At 40.4% G+C, this 21281-nt stretch overlaps 1 protein-coding gene and 1 long non-coding RNA gene across 4 annotated transcripts in view; one reads left to right on the forward strand and one right to left on the reverse strand.

Annotated features, from left to right (window-relative positions):
- The window catches only part of LOC128413110 (uncharacterized), a 35205-nt gene extending 15641 nt beyond the window's left edge, over positions 1-19564 (forward strand). For all 3 annotated transcript variants that reach the window (XR_008330237.1, XR_008330239.1, XR_008330238.1), the window contains 6 exons: positions 479-579; positions 2142-2207; positions 10881-10980; positions 12921-13033; positions 17458-17506; positions 19051-19564. This is a non-coding gene — a long non-coding RNA (uncharacterized LOC128413110). The remainder of the gene's footprint in view (positions 1-478; positions 580-2141; positions 2208-10880; positions 10981-12920; positions 13034-17457; positions 17507-19050) is intronic.
- Positions 508-21217, reverse strand: OTC (ornithine transcarbamylase). The gene is made up of 10 exons (XM_053386946.1): positions 20516-21217; positions 19021-19168; positions 17388-17469; positions 13784-13871; positions 12509-12662; positions 9574-9696; positions 7385-7438; positions 7148-7297; positions 2116-2253; positions 508-613 (listed from the first exon to the last, which is right to left on the reverse strand). The coding sequence occupies exons 1-10, from the start codon at positions 20590-20592 to the stop codon at positions 554-556; spliced, it is 1074 nt and encodes a 357-aa protein (XP_053242921.1). The 5' UTR covers positions 20593-21217; the 3' UTR covers positions 508-553.
- Between the last annotated feature and the right edge of the window lie 64 nt (positions 21218-21281).

Here is a 21281-nt window from a genome sequence, read left to right on the forward strand (position 1 = left end):
CAAAATCACACAAAAACTAATATACCACCATCACTACTGTCAGTTATAATATATTTGCAGTTCATTCCTGAGAAGTAAATCTCTCTGAACTTAAGTGTGAGCTACTAAGTGAGCTTTGGTCTGCAGCCTTAATATCAGAATCTAAAAGGTACCATATTTCAATTGTGTCATTCAGAACCTCCCCCCCCCCATCAGCAGGCAAATATGACAGCTTTCGAGAAAACTGCAGCAGTTTTCACAGTACACAGCTCCAGGACACATTTATGAGATCAATTCTACTATTGCCTGCTTTTCTGACTCATCCATTTGTTAAACTGTAACCATTTTAGGGGGCTAATCAATATGTAGGAAGAAAAAAGCTGCTGGATAATGAAATGCAGCTGCAGTGTTTAAGAGATAGAACAGATGCAGAATGAAAGTATGATTGAAACTTCCATTTCTGTTAATTAATTATCATTGCTTTGATCTTGTTTTTTAGAGAGAAAGAGAGACTTCATGGACCAGAATGGTGCATGCTGGTAAGGAATCTTTTCTCTTGGCAGAAATCCAAGGATCAAAATGTAGGCTTCAGCAGCTGTGGTGAGTAATCTGTCAGCAGGGAAACCATGACAGCCTAGAAGAGAGAATTAATAAATATATGAAATAACCAGCCACAATGGGAAATGGTGCTGCATACATAATGTTAATTTACAACAGTGCAGGAAAATGCAAAGTTTTAATAAAAAAGGTCACATTGATCTTGCTGTTTATTAATTTATACCAGGGGTGGTGAACCTCAGGCCAGGACCCTGAATGCAGTTCCATGGGCCTTTGGGACGCTCGCTAGGCTCAACAGCTGAGGGAGTTGAATATGTTTAGCCAGCAGAAGACTAAGGAGTGATATGATAGCTATCTTCAAATATCTGGGCATGGATGATGAGGCAAACTTGTTTTCTGCTGCTCCAGAGGGTAGGATTCAGACCGATGGATTCAAATTGCAAGAAAGGATATTCCTATTAAACACCAGGAAGAACTTTCTGGCAGTAAGAGCTGCTCAGCAGTGGAACAGACTCCCTTGTAAGGTGGTACACTCTCTTTGGAGTTTTTTAAACAGAGATTGCATCTGTCAAGGATTCTTTAGCTGCGATCCCCGCATTGTAGGGCAATGAGCTCCCTTACAACTCTACAACTCTATACTGTGATATCCCTCTCCAAACCACACCCCTCAGTGACTCTGCCCTGCACCCTCCCTGAGTGTTTTGGACTGGCTGGAATGAAATGTGGCAATACCTCTCACATGCCTTGATGAAGAATGAAAACATACATGCATCTGTACATGTGGGTCAGTGTGTCTAGAAACCTCTGACTTCTGTGTAGCTGGAATGTAGCCTATGTGTCAAACCTAAAAGTTGCACCCATTACTCTTCCCACATTTGCCTCTGGCCTCACCCACCATTTGGCAAGCAGTCTCAGGAAGGTCCCCTACTCCTGGTTTACACCACGGGTGTAGATCAAAATAAGATGGCTTTTGGTGGTGTTCCTCTAACAGGTACAAAGGCCGTTGAGATCAACAGTGGGCCCCTCAACAGTCTCTAGACCTTGCCAGGTGCCTGGCCCACCCGCTACTAGAATTGGCAAATTAAACACAAATGAGAATTACGCTTGCCTTTTAGGATGGCCCAGTCCTTTGAACTGCTGTGCTAGCAAGCACTTAATGCCATAGGACGGAGTGCAAGAACTGCAATGCAGTGTCACTGTCTGCCATTATTATACCAGCATGTTGATGAGACTACTGTTGCAACAGCCACCGCTGCCCAATGCAGCCCAGTCAGTGAAAGACTAGCAAGCTAGTGAAAGACCTGAGCAAGTGGCTCAGATATGAGTGGTGTAACTGGGATGGTAACCGGCAGGACTAGGGAGATCTTATACACCATCCTGAAAAGCCTTTTAGTCAGCACTACTGAGTCGGCTAAATCAGCACAGACCTAGAATTTCATATATATAGGTAAGCGGACATCAGGGCAGTTTTAAATGTCAGATGGATAACAGATTGGGGTTATTTCCCCTGCAGCACACAGAATGCCTTCTTTATGCCATGAGATCTTTGACGCTTATCGGATCAGAGTGCCCATATACCATAACTATCCATTTCCTGTTTTCAGCCTCTTGGAAAACCAGCGACTGTGGAGAATAAAACACTTCATCATCAACTTCTTCTGGCTTTCTGGGTAAGCAGTGTAAAAATGTCCAATCAGCAGCAGCCACTTTTGCAGTCTAAAGATGGATGGAGATGGAGAGAGAGAGATTTGAAACTGAATGCCAAAACATGCTAACAGATGACCACACACAAAGTTGAAATGATGCATGTATCCCTTAAAATTACTCATTCTCAAAAGCCCTGATTTTGGCAGCATTGTGTGGGTCATGCTAGGGTCTAACAAGCTGAAAGAATTGCATGAGTATTCTACTTCTGGTTTCTTTGTCCTCTCTCTACGGTTTATGGTAATTGCTCTCTCGCTCACTGCTGTGTCAGCCATTAGCTGCCTCTTTTTAAGCTGTGTGCTTTCCTCTTTGCAGTCTGATTAAGTGCCAAGGAGTATTTATCCCCTTTGCTTTCTCTGTGTACTCACGTTTCATTTTCTTTAAATGCCAAAAAATTACACGAAACATTAAAAATAATAGAAGCACTGAGTATACATAAACCTTCTTATTCAATTTCTGCACACTGACGTACATCATTAGTGGTGGGCTAGGAAAACAGCCAGATATGTTTATGTAATTCTTTTTTCCTAGGCCCAATACATATATTACTGTGGCAACACACTATTAAAAAATAACCAAACAAAACGTGTTTCAGCTTCATACCATCTTATAAATGTATCAGATCACAGAGCATCACATCATTACTTCGCACGCGTGCCCCCCCCCCATCAGGCAGGAATTGTGTGAGGAAAATATGAATCCCTGTGACTCATGTGTCTGGGGTAAATAATAAAAGAATCAGCTGGATGTACAGATTCAAAATGTGGTGCTAAACTCACTCTCCAGTAGAAGAGAGCCCTCAGTAGCAGATTTTAAATTCACAACAGCCAAGCAGCTGCATAGCATTAGGACTATAGGTTATTAGACCTTTTTATCCTGTTTAGTCTGCTTGCAGACAGTGCTTCTCTCTACCCATTTTTCAATGAACAGACCACACACTGCTGAGTAAAGTTATAGTGTCCCAAAGTTTAGATTCATGCATTTATCCAAGCAGCAGCAAGGAAAATATAGGCAGAACACTTTTGGGTCGAAAATATAGAAAGATAGTTTCAAATACATGCTCTAAGCTTGGAGTTTGCTTAGGCACGTCTTCCTTGGTTAGTGTGGAGAGAGAGGGAACAGGAAAAGAAGACTTCACTTCCTCCTTTATCAGAGAAGAGGAGGTGTGACCTAAATGAGTCTAGGGCACAGCTCTATGATCACAACCCATTTATGCACTAACTAGCACTAATTTTTCACAGGAATTACATGACATGGGCAGTCCCACATGGTCTAGCCATCCATTACTTAGCCAATAGTAAGGCAATATACTGAAGCATGTTTTGTGGCATATGCCATGCTTCTACAGTAAGTTATTAAACTTTCTGTGAGCATTCAGAGCTGATAGTATTATATATGAATACTACCCTAAATACTGGATCATCACTTTGCAGCCTGAACAAATGTCTCATTTACTAGTAACTTAGCAATTGACAGAGCATGTCATTCTTCTCTTAATCCTTTAGACAACAAGCATTTTCATATGCAATGTGTTACATCTTCCATTTCATTAAGAATTAAGGTACTTAGGAATACGTGCAGAACCAGGACTTCTGTACCACACTTACTAAAGGTGCTGCAGCAGCAACAAAAGGAGGAGCAGCAACAGGATAGTAGCAAAGCAAGCACTGCATTTGCTGTGTGCACTGCCACACTGCTAATTCATGTTAAGCCATAATTTATTTTTAGCTACGGTTTAACATTACATGCAGACCTGCTTAATGTATTGGGGACATGGACATCATAACATACATGCATTTGCTTGGGTAAAAGTCCATGGGTTTTACTACCTGGCATGCTCCCTGTACCCTACACATGTACCTGTGTACATGCAGAGCATTTAGGAAAATCACATGTGAAAAGCATGCAAAGCTACCCTTAAAATTTTCAATAATATAAACTTAACTTTATTGAGGTCCTTTACCAGCAACTGAAACCCACTTCATATATCTTGCCGCAATTATAACTATTTTTTCCAATCTACTTCGAGTTACATAATGCATTTTTTATTACTCTCTGCCATCCACATTGTGCATTTTCAGATAAATTGTGGCAGGCATTGAAAACAAAATATGTTGCTTAAAAAGGCAACCTACTTCAAGAGTATATTCTTTTCCAACAGTCCAGTGCTGTTGCGTAAAACTCATGGATGACCTGCGAAATGGGAAATCAGCCTTTGATTTAAACACAAAATGTGTGTGCCATAATAATGTGGCTCTCTTCAGCAGAGCTGCAAGAGTGGTCCTGATTCTGGTGCCCTGAATATGCATCTAGCATTCCGTTCACCTCACTTCCTTTCTCCTGCCTATTCCTCCCTCTGCCACCTCTCAGTTGAGCAACTGGTTGATCAGCACTTCCCTTAAGAGCCAGCAGCTGGGACCTATTAACTCATTCAATCAATGGTAGGCTTGACAGTTGGAGTCGCTCAAAATATATCACAGTGTAATCAAGAGGTTCATCTTTGGCTTCAGGAAAAAAAATACAGTGGATCACTGGTACATTCTGCACTGCTGCTATGCATGCCGCTATAATGTTTTTGTAAGGGTAATAATTGCCTATTAAATCATGCCTTTAAAAAACCCACATGTGATCTAAAGCATGCCTTAAAAGTCCAAATGTATTCCTTTATATCGATAACTCATTATATATTAATCTAATACCTGAACAAAGCTTCATAGCACTATGAGCAATTTTGAACACTACCATTCTGGGAAATAGGGTTGAAATATGGCAGTTTAATGTACAGATATTAATAAAGAGAATGGCTTTTCATGTAACCATTTTAAATATTTTATTAGATTACATTTTCTATTTTTAAGTTGCTATATAAGAAATATTTCAGCCACATACCTTTTTGCATTTCATATTTTTATATATATAAATGTGACCCATGCTGCCTGGTCTTTTTTTTTTTAAGAAACATTAGAATAACACAGTCAGAAAATTACTTTAAAGCTTTTATCTCTTACTAAAGATGCTTAAGTAACGAAGGGATTTTAGAGAGAAACAGTATCACTGCAGATCACCAAAGATAGCAAATCACACCTCAATACGAAGAACCCCAAACCTGTACTAAAAACCCAACACATCATCAAAAGTAGAATGGGATGAGGTAAGAGAGAAGTAATATTGACTTCATATTATTATTATTATTATTATTATTATTATTATTATTATTATTATTATTATTAAGTGGCTCCCACCTCTATTCAAAATGCTGGATTTTCTTCACCATATTCCTTTTGCCCCTTTCATAGTATAAGCCCATGCCTCCCTCTGGACGATTCCATCCATTATTCATCCATTTATTTATTGCTCTCTGATAAAAGAGATGGAGAAATTCCCCTGATAGGGTCTTATTCTTGATAAGTGTGTATTTCCCTGAACAGCAGAATCAAACAGTTTTTAATATAGAGGATATCGGAAGAAGAGAAATTCAGTGGGCTCAAGAAGGAAACATCCTTCTGGAGCAATGATGCTGCTTGCTGGGTAGTTAAAGCAATGAGACCACAGCCACATAAAAATAATTTCACATCCTAATTTATATGTATAAAATAAACCACACACCCAGGCCCCTCCCTAACAATGCCCCTGCTTCTCAGAAGCTGATCTGTGCACATTGTAATCAATGTAGCACTGAACTAATGGTGTGTGCAATAGATAGCTCACAATAAATATGGAGTACCAATTGCTTATGGAGTACTGCTTAAGTATGTGAGTGCATTGATCCTGAAGAAATATATCCATCCTGTTCCCTGACCGTTGCTCATCCACTGTTATCTCCAGTGAGGAATTTATGTGCATTCATCCATGCAGGCACTATAGCAGGGGTCAGCAACCTTTTTCAGCTGTGGTCCGGTCCACCGTCCCTCAGACCATGTGGTGGGCTCGACTATATATATTTTTTTGGGGGGGGGGGTGAACGAATTCCTATGCCTCACAAATAACCCAGAGATGCATTTAAAATAAAAGCACACATTCTACTCATGTAAAAACACCAGGCAGGCCCCACAAATAACCTAGAGATGCATTTTAAATAAAAGGACATATTCTACTCATGTAAAAAACGCTGATTCCCGGACTATCCAAGGGCCGGATTGAGAAGGCGATTGGGCCGCATCCGGCCCACGGGCCTTAGGTTGCCTACCCCTGCACTATGGCATCCAGATACAGAGATGTGACTTCTACATTTCCCAGGGCCTAACCACACATTAGTATTACTTGAACCAAAAACAAGATTAAAACCAAGCACAGAGAAGGTGTGTGATTTGGGGAGACGAGACTTCACCCTTGTATTTCATGCTGCAACCCTGAAAAAGTTGAACCCCCTTACAGTAAGTACCAACAGTAGAATAAAAATTATGGGCTAATGGGAAGGTGCTTTTTTGCTTTTTGTAGACTGTTGCTATTTGCCACACAGGGTTGTGTAATTTATTTTTTTCACGGTCATAGTAGAGAGCAGAAGAGTCAAGGCCCCCTTCCCCGCATGTTGTGGTCTTAACTAGGACCAGGGCCTCCTGTTTTTGGTTCTAATATTTATATATAAATACACACACACACACAAATACACTGGTTATGTTTACTCCACCTCTCAGATCACTATTTCAGGAAGGTAGGGAAGTTCCTTATGCAGCATTCAGTCTGATATTCTTGTGGCACTCTATTAAGGTTAACAGTTGCTTCAGAGCAGCTGTAGTCATTGTTATAAGAATCGAAAATATGTACTCTGTAGATATTTCAACAAACATGTACCACAAATCTCCAGTGTTGGGAAATGCAAACATATATGAGGCCTAAAATGTTTTTAAAGTTTTCTTCTGGAATCTACGAAACCATAGAAATCTGGTGGGAAATCTTTGCATTTTACCTTCATTGTGATCTGATAACCCTGGAAAGCCCTCAGTCTCTCTTCCTTTTCTGCCTCTTGCCCCATGCTTATCCATGTGTCTGTGATCAAAACGTTGGCTCCTTTGGCAGCTTCAGTAGGGACGCTGGTGAGAAACAACTTGGTGCGGTGCTAACATGAATAAATCAGAGGAAATGCACTAAGTTCACGTGGAGAACAGTAGAAAAAAAAAAACATTTTACAGTCACATTCTTGTACCTTTACGGACTCCTGTTCCGCTATTTTGATGACCATGGGATCTGGCTCAAAACCCTGTCAAAACAGATTACAGTGTTACAATGTACAGTGGTACCTCGGGTTACATACGCTTCAGGTTACAGACTCCGCTAACCCAGAAATAGTGCTTCAGGTTAAGAACTTTGCTTCAGGATAAGAACAGAAATCGTGCTCTGGCGGCGCAGCAGCAGCAAGAGGCCCCATTAGCTAAAGTGGTGCTTCAGGTTAAGAACAGTTTCACGTTAAGAACGGACCTCCGGAACGAATTAAGTACTTAACCCGAGGTACCACTGTATTCCATTCTTGCTACAAATAGAGAACATTAAACACATTCCCAGTTTTTATAGAAATAGACAGTAGCCTGGGTACTCTTAACTATATCATTCACAATACCTGAACTGGCAGCGTGCCTAGAGTTGGTTGGAGAGTTTCTGGATTAGATTTCCAAGCTATGGACAACTGGCTCCTGGACTTTAAAAAGCATCTAGATGGTAATTGCATAAATAGAACCACACTGGAGCCAAAATGAGATATGATACCAGCAAATGTGTGTGTGGGTATTAGGTCGATGCCAATTCCCTATAAAGCAGCAACACCACATATGGAAGGGTGGAGCTGCCCTCCTGACACCAGCATCACTGGTGTTTACCTGGATGGAATGGGGGCGAGATGGATGGGACGGTGCACTGTCAGGAGAACTGAATTGCACCAGAGGTCCCACCAGTGTCACTACCTGCCCCCAACCTTGCTGTCACTCCACCACACACACATAAAGCATAAGGACAAGGAAAAGATTCTTACCGTCCTTTTTTATTTCAATATTACAGAGAGAGGCTATTGAACCCAGCCTCTTGGATAATAGTGTTGTCCCGAGTGAATCTCCACCCCCTGTCTCTCCCACTTCCTCATTTGTCACTTCTATGGATGCTGCTACATGCCCTCTGTCTTTGAGCTCTTTGCTCTCCTACTTTTAAGGCTCACCGGGTTCTTGGAGATGGGGGCTCTGGAATGCTTTCTAAAGTCAACGTGTCAGTCAGCTGCCGTTTCGGTCCTGCCTCCTCCTCTCCCATTGTTTCCCAACTTTTCTCCTCATCTGCCTTTGAGCTGTGACCTCCCTCAAACCACTGTTGTAGATCCATACTATCTTCAGCTTCCTCCTCCCTGGAAGAGTCAGGATGGGGAGGCAGTCTCCACCATTCCTCCTCTGCCCAGTCCCTGACAGCATCCTTCATTTGTTGATGGACTATAACTCCTACCATCTCTGACCATTGGCCATGCTGCTGGGGTTGATGGATTCCAACATCTGGAGAGTACTAATGTGGGGAAGCTCATGGTAAATGTCAGCCAGCACAGAGGCTCTTCAAGAAGAGCGAGAATCAAAAGATGTGTCAGATCTCCTAACCACCCAAATTACTTAATCTACTGTGCCCAGCTAGCAGTCCGAATTACTCAATTTTGTCCTGGTCTTAGTAAAGCAACCTATTATACTGAGCACATATTTTTTTAAAAAGTTCAGGGACTGTTTGTGAGATTAAACTCTGCCTCTTCTGGGGCTGGATCTTCTGAATCTAATTCATGGGGACTAGCTCATTGTTCTTCTAGTGAAATGGCGACTTCAGCTTCTGTCTTCAGTCTAATCTTTAACCCTCTCATTCCTGAACTCTGAATCATGAGGCCGTTTCCTTGTAGCTAAGCATTTTCCTTCAGAGTGATAATGGGCTAGTTTTGTTAACAGTTTTATACCATTAAACTCTGGATAAAGTGCACTCCTTATCAATGGACATGTATTTAGATTTTTTAAAATTAGCTTCCAAAGCAAAGTCAATTTGCCTTTGCACTCTTGTATATAGATTTTGTGAGGCTAAACCCTCTAATAAAATCACAAATGCTTTTCTTTTTCAAAGCTGACAATCAAGTTTATTGGCCCTGTTCAGAGCCACATGCTACCCTGAAACCATGTTGCTTTAAACAAAATGTGAAAACTATGGAAAAACAGTATTTCACCTTTCGAGCAGCATTCGCTAAACTTGGAGGGTCACAGATGTTGTTGGGCTCCAATTCCCATCAGCCCCAACCAGCATGGGCAATGGTCAGGGATGATGGGAGGTGCAGTCCATGTTCTTTGCCTTAGAACATTTGACTTCCTCTCTCCCCAACTAAGATTTTCTTACCTTTGGAGTAGCAACATGCAGATTCATTCCAAATCTAGCAGCACTAAGCATAATGGAGTTTAGGACATTATTTCCATCACCTATCCAACTTAGGGTCAATCCATTCAAAGATCCATAGTGTTCCTACCAAAAACAAAACAAAACAAAACAAAGCCGCAGTTATTTACAGTGCTTGTAGTTTCGAAGTGCAACTTTTATCATACCATGTAGTCTGGGATCTGGCAGCAAGGATGTTGCCTTTGAACAAATTGCCATTGCCCATATTCTTTCTTTGTCATAAACATTACAGGATATTCACATTATTCTGTCAATCAATACACTATTATTATCCCAGCCAAGGTTAAGCAAATTGCTTAAGTGCCTATACACTAATGGACAGTATCCTGCCTTATTTTCTATGAGCTGGAGCCATTCATTATATTTGTTCCATACAAGAGCATATGCTTCTCTAGCACATAAATATGAATGACAGGGAAATATATAGCTATCTATGTATTTCACATACCTGTGATCACAGAACTCTAGCACTGCATTTATATTAGATAGAGAATTTGCTACAATGTGGGTAACTTTCTTTCATTCATTATTTTAGAATGCATGCATCCTGCTTTCTTCTTATAAACATGCAGATAATGTGAAAATAATACTTTGAAAGTGATACCTCAAAAAAAACCAATGAAGCCTGAGTAGACTTCCAACAATCAAGGGTTGGTCTTCCATGCTGCTAATAATTCCTTGTCCCTGCTTATGAAGCAGGAAGCAGGAAAGACTATGCAAAATAAATCAATTCATGAATATTTGTTTTAATTTGCATAATATGACTTTTCTTGGCACAGATTTGAATGTCATTGTTGCTTATGATGATGAAGCATGGAGTAGAATAGCCCTAACCAAAGCCAATAATAACTTGTTATCCAAACAATCAGATATTTATTCTTTATTAATATCTCTAATCTCTGTGGAGATAGCCGGCATAGTTCATCAGATGACAAGAGTCAAGTATTAGAACCATCTGTCATGCTCGATGTCCTGAACCACAAAAGCCAAGACAGAGAGAGAGAAATGTGGATAATAGCACTGTTCTCTCTAAACAGGTAGCCTAGAAGGGAACTGGCAGGATGCTAACAGCTAGTACAGCTGGCAGGCAGTGAACTATTACATAAGAACCATGAGTCACTTGCAATTACTGAAAAGCTGTCAATTCTTGGTGATGAAATGCCTTCCAAAGGTTATCAGACAAAATGAACAGCTGGAAATGATTTATTCACCCTGCATTCTAATGCAGCCAGCATTTCTCTTTTTGTTAGGACCTGATTTGAGGTGTTGCATCTTTCCACAGCATCTCACAAAGCCTGGCTGGATGCCATCTTCATGGAGTATCCAGAGGCCCTGCTCTTCTATAACTGGGTAATTCTTCCCACCTTGAATGATACTTTTAATAGAAACAAGTAATCACCAAATGTGAATTTATGGAAAGAGCCATTTTTGCAACCAGCACGGTTCCCACAGCATTTTAAGCCTCCTGCATGAATACTTTTCAGATTCCTCCATGTGCAATCAAAGAACACCCACTCAGAGCTTAACTTGTGTGATTCATCTAGCCAAAAGAAGAGATGCCACACTTTGTACAGCTAATCTTTTTGCCATAAGTATGCTGGTGTTTCCCACAGCAAAGACAGCTTGTATCCTTAAACACCTGTGTCCTGGATACCCAGGTACATGTACATGAATGAATCTTTGGAACAAGAGTAGCTAACATACTACATCAAAATCCCATCAACCTCAGCCAGCATGGCCCTGCTCAGGGTTGATGGAACTGCAGTCCAATAACATGAGGAGACACCATGTTGCCCACACCAGGCTTAATGGAAGGCTGCTTATGTGTCGTTTACACTTTACACAATTGTACACAAAACACCAAAGTGAGGGAGGTACCAATATCAAACACAAATTGCCACCTAAGATGCAGAGTTGTTCACAGTCAAAAAGGTTGAATTGGTGAGGTTAAAATGTCACTATTTATGCGAACATCAGTGTGAAGGAAAGATGCCCTGGAAATCTGAGGACATTTAGTTAGGTGCTTTACAGAATGACTGCAATTTAGAAGTTCAGGCCCATGTAAACAACAACTGGGGGAACCTGTGGCCTTCCAGATGTTGTCAGACTCCAACTCCCATCAGCCCCAGCCAGCATGACCATTTGTCTGGGGTCATGGGAGTTGTGGTCCAATAACCTCTAGGGGGTCAGAGCTTTCCCCCACCCCTATGTATCACTTCAGAGAGAATTTTCAAAGACCACTGTCATAAAAGATTTAATAGCTAGCTCCCCCGAACTGGATCTGAACCATATCATGGACGACTGTGTTGCTCCCCTGGAGTTGCACCAGGAACATTGATGCAGGAATTTCATGAAGTGCAGAAACTGTGGGCCAAATGACAGATGGCTTGAAGATGTAATGCAAGTTGCTACTTGAACTGGTTTTACCACCAAAACCCTTGGCATTTGCTTAATCCTTGCCTTGACACACAGACAATATTAGAGGTAGAGGGGCATTGGATAGGGACCAGGATGCCTGATTTCTAAACAGCTGGATGAGTGGACAGACACTAACAAGTCCTAAGGAAAATAATATACTTAGCATTTATGCAGTGCATTTAAAAGCAGGATAAATATTCCTCACCACAGTCGTGTAAGGTGGCTTAGTATTAATAACCCCATACTACAGTAGGGGGTGATTGAGCCTGGAAACAGCAGCCTGCCCAAGTCCAGCCAATGAAGAAAGAATTGAACAGCTCACAACTCACACTCACAGTGCCAGACCTTTATATTTTTGCAGTCTTCCACATCTCAACTATTTAGGATTTAGGTCTGAACTTTTAGAGTAGCTGAGTTGGCTAAAAGCTTTGCAGTTAAGCAGGGAACAGGAGAGTATTACCTGGAGTGTAAGGTAATCAGCTAAAATCTGGAGGGGATGGTCAGAATCAGACAGTCCATTTATCACTGGGATTGTGGCGTGTTGTGCCAGCACCTCCAGATCAACGTGTTTATACACTCGTGCCAGGATCGCATCTGTCATGGTTGACAACACCCTTCAGAAAGCAAAATAAATGTAAAGCCCACTCAATTTTTCATAGAAAATTAGTACTTTAATAATGGTTAATCTGCCTGAATAATTTTAAGTGCTTGCACAACATGGTTAAATACAGATGGTTTAAAATGTAGACTGCTAACCACTGAAAATATTTTTTTAAAAAATAAGGCAGTGAAAAAAGAGAGACAGAATTAGAAGACAGAAATATCAATGAACTGTTTAATGTAAATAAAGTTTGTGGTTTTCTTGTTTCCAGCCAAGCAATGCTTGGGCATGGACAGTTTATGCTATAAACTACAGAACTAGTTTTTCCTCCTGATTTCATTCTGAGGAATCTTCTGAGAAGATTCTGTGTACAAACAAAACACGGTGAATACTTTCACCATAGACTCACAACCCAAATTATGTTTACCAGGATTGTCTGCTCTGAGGGTGAGAGGCCCCAATAAGCCTGCATGCCACGGTACAAATGACACGAAAATGGTGAATTCCAGCTAGCCTGGAAGGCCAAGACCCCATCCTGCAACTTCAACAACTTCTTATGCCTCTTTCCAGGAAGGCTGGACCACCAAGGCCTGTTTTTGAATTGCAAGGATTCTGTTTCCATCTGAAAAGGCCTTTATAAGAATACAATATCAATAATTTGGTGCCTGAGTTCGCCTGTTTTCTCCTCCTTCTTCCTTCTGTGTCTTTATCTTTTTAGACCTAAACCTGAGGGCAAAGGTTGTGTTGCTTTTATTGATCTAAAAGCCACTCTGGGAACCTTTCTGGCTGAAGAGCAGGGTGTGAATACATAGGATGCATAGTAAAATCTTCATGCATCCTAAGTTTTGAAAGTTGCTGAATTCAAGCAATTTTAGTGCTTTTGTAAGGCTGCAATCCCGGACATTACTGGGATTTCAAAGGCAAAATTGACGCCCAGGGGGAATTTCCGAAAGGTGACACTTTGTCCTGTATCAAGCCAATCATGTTTTTTTGGCTGAACAACTTTTGGTCCCCCCCCCAAAAAAAGTGCAACAATTTTGGACATTCCTAAAAACAATATGAAATATGGCAACCCTAGCTTTCACCATCTAAATATAGAAAGGAAATAACAGTCACACAAGGTGTCGTACAAACCGTGCTGTGTCAGTGATACTTTCATTAATGCCCAGGTGAATATCTTGTGTTGTGAGGAAACAGGGATGGCCACCAAGGACAGCAAATCCTAAAATAAATACAATGATTAAGACTTTTACCTTTGTCATTTCAAAGTATTATGGCAAGTCATACTACATGTCTTCTCCCTTAGAACTGCAGACAAGGGAATAATTTGACTTTATGTCTTTTCCCATGGTCATAAAGATGCAAGAGCCCTCCCCTATCCCAATGGCAAATCTATGTGTGAACCAAATACAGGAGAAAATATCAGTCAATATTTCATTAGTACCAAAGAATATTTCAAGTTTTTATTTTTAAAAAAGAAGTTTATATAATATGAGTCTTTAAAAATGTTACGTTTTCAAAGACCTGAATGCCATGTTCTTATCATGGATGCATTTGAATAATCTTAGCTCTGAACTATCAGCTTTTAGCAGGTCCTGCTCCACTGGCCCGGCTAAAAGACTAGCTACCATTTGCCTCCTCCACTGTTTCCAATCAAGGTGGTTGTAACAAAAGCAATTATATAACTTGAAGAATTAGTACCCAAGTTTGTTTTCCTCCCTCTGCTCCCTCTGTTTTTCCTTTTGTGTCGGATCTTATAGAGACTGTAAACTTGTGGTCAAGGAATGCCTCTTTCTATAACCTCTGTATATGCCAGAACAATGTACAAGTTACATGTGTTGAAGATCTCACAGAGAGATACGCACAATCTTTTCTCTATTGATGCTCTTTGTAATACCCAAACCTGTTATTTTTTACTGATTGTCTTCTACACAAGCATCTCAAGACAATGTACAATCAAAACACCAAAAACAGTTAAAAATACAAAAAGCAGATATATTTTGAAAACTAAAAAAAACAAAATTATATTTAAAAAAAATCTTACAACACCACACATCTGTCAACATATCTTCTGGGAACATGCTCATAATATTTTCTGGGATGAAGCATTATTTTAAGTCATAAGAAAGGTACAAAAGTATAATCTTGCCAGCTTTTAAACCTGTCTTGGGGTCGTATACTAGGAAAATTTGAATCCTTACCAGCAGATGGCACCACAACCATTGTCCTAAGCCAATGGTGTCCAAACTTTTTTCAAAGAGGGCCAGATTTGATGAAGTGAACCACCACAGAAATTGTTGGGTTTAACTTATATTTTCACTTAGGTGTTGAGGAGTCAGAAGTTTAGCCTTCATGGCATTTAACCGTGGCTCAGCATCCTCTGAGGTTAAACTTTGAACATCTTGGAAGCTTGAAGGTTCCCTAACCTTCTCTGAGTTACTAACAACAGCTGTATCTGCTTTGACTGTTTCTCATAGCTCTCCTGACAAGTGCTTTGGACTGCCCACCAGATACTAGGCTCTCTACTATCCAAATTAGGCCCCAGTGTTTTTGTTACAATCCCCTTCTCAAAATTAAGTAATCAATTTTAAACTAGAATGTAAATTCTTAAAACTTTCTTATTTGTTAATTCGAGCAAGTAAACTCTCTCACTTCATTACAAACAGTATTTCTACCTGCAACACACTTGTGCAAACCTGCTCCTCTTCCTTTCACAGATATTTTGTTGCCCTTTGCATCTGTAGCTGCCCCTGATTGGTTATCATTTAACGCTTGGGGGAAATAATTAGCATCGCAGAAGGATTACCATTAATAGCACCAGTTTTCCTAGTTTGCTTTCTGTTGCCACCCTGGAACTTTTCTTTATTAGTGCCACTTTGTTTTGTATGATTCCTTGCAAATGAAGGAAAACAACTTTTCTGCTTGTATATGTTGATAATATACTTTTGGTTACTGAGGGCAAACAAGATTGTACAAAACCAAGATTGGGCGCAGGCCTGGCCAGGACATAGGCGTCCTGACTGACAAATGTGACCTATGTGCTTGCTTGCTTGCTTGCTTGATTAACAGCCATTGGGAACTTCAAGGTCCCTGCTCTCCCTTCTTATGGTCTTTCTACTGGACCTGGGGACTCCAATAGAGAGCATTCCATGTCAAGAAGGAGGGCAAGTGGCACCCTATCAAATGACAGAGCAGGAGCTACACAGAGCAGGGCCTTTTCACTAGTGGTGCCCATTGTATGCCTCGCTCTTCCCAGACCTGCTCTCTTTTGGCCTGTATTTTGGAGTTTTATAATTTAGGAAGACTTTGGAAGAACTGGTTGACAAGACAGTTGCTGACATATGAGTGGATTTTATTTGCTACTATTCTGGGCTCCTAGTGCATAATAGAGTTGGCCAGGATGCCAGAAGGGATACAATTTATGAACTTTCTCCATTATCTGCACAGCAGGGGGTGTTCAATCAACAGTGCAAAAGCTGAGCTGAAGCATTCCCTGCTGGTTACCTGCTTTTAGCAATAGGGGTTGATGTTTGGTAGTACCCGATTGGTTAGCTGTCAGATTCTAGAGCTCCCTATTGGTGGCTCTTAGGTAATTTACAAAATACAGAGTCCATTCATAAAACGCAGTGTTCATTCATAAAGCAGTAACATAAATCTCCATTGCTACATATTGGGTGTATATTTCAGTGGTTGAATGTACAGGTTTATGGCCATGCTGTAGTTTAGTGCTTATGCAACTGTGAATAAAAGGTGGCTGGGCTCATTGTCTCGGGGTTTTGGGGGAAGAGCTGACAAAACTGATTTCCAATAAGTGCCCCCCTTGTATTTCCATAACAAGTCCTTGAGTCTGTACTCTGAATGGTGACACCAGGGACTTAGAAGGTGCAAGGCTTGTCAGTCCAACCCCTGCACAGTCTCATCAGGGCTGACCTTAAGGCAATTGGAGCAATCTGGCTGGCCCAGGGGTCGACCCAAGGAGTGACGCAGCTGAGGACTCCCTAATGGCACAGGGGCTTGCCACACATCCCGTGCAGAGGGGAGAGCTCGTGATGAGCCCACAAAAAAGAAATGGATTTGGTGGCCAAGTGCTCGGGGGCCGCAATTGATTGCTTTTTCAAAATTGCCTGGCAGACTGTTTGAAAGCAGCCTGGGGCCTGCAAGTGGCCCCTGGGCTCGACTTTAGACATGCCTGTCCTAAGCTGAATGTTTTGCAGAATGAAATGTATATTAAAGCCCCCAAAGAGATAACATTCTGTATACCCAGTGCTTTTTTTCTGGGGGTACACAGGGGTATGTATACCCCTAAACATTTTTCGAATCTTTGTACTTTTGTCCATTTCCTATATTGATCTTCCCCAACTTGAACTATAAAATGGTGATTTTCTTGAGTCAAAATGAGAGTACCCCCTAAACATTTTTTAATGAAAAAAAGCACTGTGCATACCCAAACAGTTCCTGGCAAATATGTAATGTTAAATCTTGTTGGCTTAATGCTGGTTGTGTTGTGCCCATTACTTTCTGTTATAAATTCCATTTTGACTTGATTTTAATGGTCAACTAGATGGCTCAACTACTAATGGCTAAGTAACAACTTTTAAGGAATTTCCAAACTTCAATTTCATTTTTCTTTTGTTTTGTCTTCTTACTTTGAATAATGTTATTTCATCATATGCAGGTAAATGATATACAGTTAATACAGAAGGCTGTATTTACTGTCAAATTCTTGGCTTGTTTTCACCTGTCTCTGTAGATAATCTAGTCCTTGTACTTCTTTTCTCAAAAATCATAGCTAATGATTTTCCTTGCAGCAAAGGCAAATACTGAAAAACAGGAAGGAAAAGAACTTGTGACACACTGGTAAGAACAATAAATATTTTTGAACTTTCTGCTTTACACTTGAAAGTAATTTCAAACACTATACCACTTGCAGATGGGTGTGAGGTCCTTTTAGTATATACAGGACAGAATAAGGCTCCATCTCAGTTGTTTGCTTTGTCTACAGTCCTAACCCTATTTGCCTGAGAGTAAGTCCAGTTTAATTCAGTAGGGCTTCTGAATAGAGTTACACTTTAGGTCCTGGGAACGGCTTCTTCCTAATGGTTAATGTGGCTTAGAGTGGCTTAATTACAACACAGTTGGAGGACCTGGACAAATCCTAGAAGTTCTTGCCAAGTTGAAATAAAAATATGTGTAACTATTCAAAATCTGATAAAACCTAAGAATGCAGGTTTGAATTTTAAAAGTATTTAATATTTCACTTTTGTATCTTACTTTAAGGGCTCCATTAGAAAAATGAAATCTTAATACTTGTTTCAGTCTAAGGCAATTATCCTGTCAATTTGTCACATTCAGGACTTCTGTGCCTTGGAGGTGACCTAGTTACTAGTTTCTTTACTCCCTCTAGTGCTGCTCTGCATGTAGAATTCCACTGATGCTTTACACGCCCTGTCCCCGCCAATATGCTGAGAGCTGACCTAGCATGCAAACTGCATATGTGCATTCACACACACACACACACACACACACACGACACAGACTCAATTGCCCCTCCCCCAACTGGGAATGCTGGTGTGTGTGTGTGTGTGTGTGTGAGAGAGAGAGAGAGAGAGAGAGAGAGAGGATATAAATGTGATTCCCCTACCCCAGATAATTGTGAGGTAGGAGAATATGCCAAATATTTTTTTTCGTCTTCATACATTTCAGTTCTGGTTAGATTTCTATTTCTAGAATATGGTAAGCTTTCTTTTTCTTTATTTTTAACATTGAAAGCCCAAACAATTTCTCAAACACAACCCTTCTAAACCTTGCGGGTGGAGGGTAGGAATCTTCATTTCACTTTGAAGATCACATGGTCTACTTTTCCCAAGGGTAGGCAAACTAAGGCCCGGGAGTCTGATCCTGCTCAATCGCCTTCTATATCCAGCCTGTGGATGATCCGGGAATCAGCGTGTTTTTACATTAGTAGAATGTGTGCTTTTATTTAAAATGCATCTCTGGGTTATTTGTGGGGCATAGGAATTCGTTCATTCCCCCCCCAAAAAAAAAATAGTCCGGTCCCCCACAAGGTCTGAGGGGCAGTGGACCAGCCCCCTGCTGAAAACGTTTGCTGACCCCTGACTTTTCCTGTCCTCTCCTACCCACCATCAAGGATTCAAATCCCAAACTAGGCAGCACCCAGCACCCAGAACACAGCTAGGTAGTTCTTTTTATAAATCCGGATTGAAGCTGAATTCAGGGGAAACACATAAAAACACAGTATTTCCTAAGAAACCAGAAGGCAGATACATGATAGCTATGGATTGTGGCTAAGGTCATGTGTACAACTAAAAAGACATGGGGGTAAGAGAATTCATACTGCAAATGTTACATACCTCTCCTTTACATTTGATTCTTTCCTTCAGATCTGCAGCCACCCACAACAAATATTTGATGTCTTCAGCTGAATAATTTTGCAGTGTGAGAAGGTCCCGGGCTTTCAACTGGGTGGGAGTTTTAGTAGGTTGTGGCCCATGCCTGTATCTCCAAGGGTAATGACAAAAGAAGTTCAACTACCTCATAATTCAGAATTTTGTATTCTGAAATAACCACTGTCAAGTTGTGGTCCCAGATTATTGGCTCAAAGGCACAATGCTCTACAAATGCATGGCACCAGGATACAAGTGAACAGTTGAGTAAATAATCAAGAAAAATAAAAGAATTTGTTGTTCTTCAGTATTATATATGCATATTGCTACTATGGAAACATGTGAAGAATTACACTTGGGGAAACCATTGCTGATGTGTGCATGGGGTAGGGGGAGAATCTGCCTCTGTTTGCACTATGTGGCACTGTCACTACCTTTACCATGAGTGGCTGGGGAAACTCAGCCAGATGGGTGGGGAATAAATAATAAATTATTATTATTACTATTACTATTATTATTATTATTATTATTATTATTATTATTATTATTATTATTACCACCATCACTATCAATACACCCCCACTCCCCTTATCAGAACAAATGGTGTTGTGTTTATATATTAATAATGGGACTGTAAGTCATTTGAAAATTGTTGTTCCCTTCATTTATATACCGTACTTCCATTAAAATTACAAAAATAATAATAATAATTTCCCGGTGTTCTACAATACACATTCCAATAATAAACAAAAAAAGATCAGTATGCTCACAACATTTGCTTTCATACACCCACATCCACACACCCCAGTAGTCACACAATATCCATTGGTTTTTCCATATCTGCAATAGCTAGGGATTTGAACGCCATTCAGATACTGTGGTCATATCAGGAGCCTTCCTAGTTAACATTTTTGCTGCTGCAAACAAGTATTCTGTCAGTATTTAACAAAACAAGTGAAAACAACAAAAAACATTTAACAAAATGATGAATGATTCCAGTTTATTCTTTATAAAGTTATGGTGCAATCAGGGCAGGACTTTGAAACAGAAGTTCAGAGTCCCACTCAGCAGGATGTGCAAAAGATATTTCTAAGGGTACTCATTCCCATTCTGCCGAAAAGAGGCCTTCACATGATCACAACTATTCCAGAGAGAGTCGGAGCTATTGATAAATAATAGAATACAATTCTATTGGGTTTGAAATAAGCATGCAAATTTATTTCAAGTATATGAAATTGTCAGACAACGTCTGCAAACAAAAAACAGTGATGGTAATTGCTCTGACATATCAATTTTCCTATATAATTTCTTTGCTTTAGTTTCTTGGTTTATGAATGAATGCTGCTAAGCAACAGAGACAGATTATGATTTGCCCACCTCAGCAATCTTGTAGTTGCTAAAAACTGGAGTAGACAGCCCAGGATGTTCCACCAGCTCTGTTGTGTGGCATTTAAACACTTACCGAATACATTGCACCAGATGCTTGCTGATCTTGCTTGCATTCCCAACGTTGAACAGGGACCGAACATTAAACAGCATATTTACTGAATGCTAAGATATAGTTATAGTCACCTTATTAAACTTAGATGAAATAGTGAATGCATTCAGTGAAAGAGCAAAGGTAAAACTATCACGAGACAGTGCTATCTCTAGCAGTTGTGAGATCTGCTCAGGAATTCACGGTATGTAATCTTATGCAAATACTGTGGATATGTGTCATTAGTTAGGAGAGTTGCAAAACCCATGGGTTTTGTCCTTAAACACACAGCAAAATCTACAGCCCAGTCGAGGCATTTACTAGGCTGCCAAAGGTCTTCTCATGGGCCACTCCCTCCTCTCCACCACAGAGAGAGCTACATGTGATGCCAGGTACTCAGTACAGACACCAAGTCTTACAGGTGTGATGGACTTGCTCCACACAGACTCATAGCCTTACAGAAACCCAGTTCATGCAGTCATCTTTCCTCTCTCCTATTTATGGGGGATAACTATTATATGAATTAGGCATTTATTTATTTTTTAGATTTTTATTTATATGGAAAAACTATACATCAAAAAGAAAGCAAATTGAGGAACTATTCCATGTTTTTAAAAGGCTGACAATCAATAGGTGCAGCTTCTTCCATAGCTAAAGATAGATATATTTAGCCTGGGGGTAGGACTAGAGGACCCAAAGCCAATGTTACACAGTGCTTCGGACTAAGGAGACTTTGCCCAATTCCTGCTAA

This window comes from Podarcis raffonei, chromosome 4, assembly GCF_027172205.1.
Source record: "Podarcis raffonei isolate rPodRaf1 chromosome 4, rPodRaf1.pri, whole genome shotgun sequence".
Classification (NCBI taxonomy): domain Eukaryota; kingdom Metazoa; phylum Chordata; class Lepidosauria; order Squamata; family Lacertidae; genus Podarcis; species Podarcis raffonei.

Bases quoted from the DNA above. Each gene is read 5' to 3' on its own strand.
- OTC (XM_053386946.1), bottom strand. From the start codon at position 20,592: ATGCTGTTTAATGTTCGGTCCCTGTTCAACGTTGGGAATGCAAGCAAG. The intron at 12,663-13,783 runs GTTTGTACGACA...TGCTTTCTGAAG, and splicing joins AGTATCACTGACACAGCACG to GGTGTTGTCAACCATGACAG. The intron at 7,439-9,573 runs GTAAGAAAATCT...CTGTTTTGACAG, and splicing joins TGCATGTTGCTACTCCAAAG to GGTTTTGAGCCAGATCCCAT.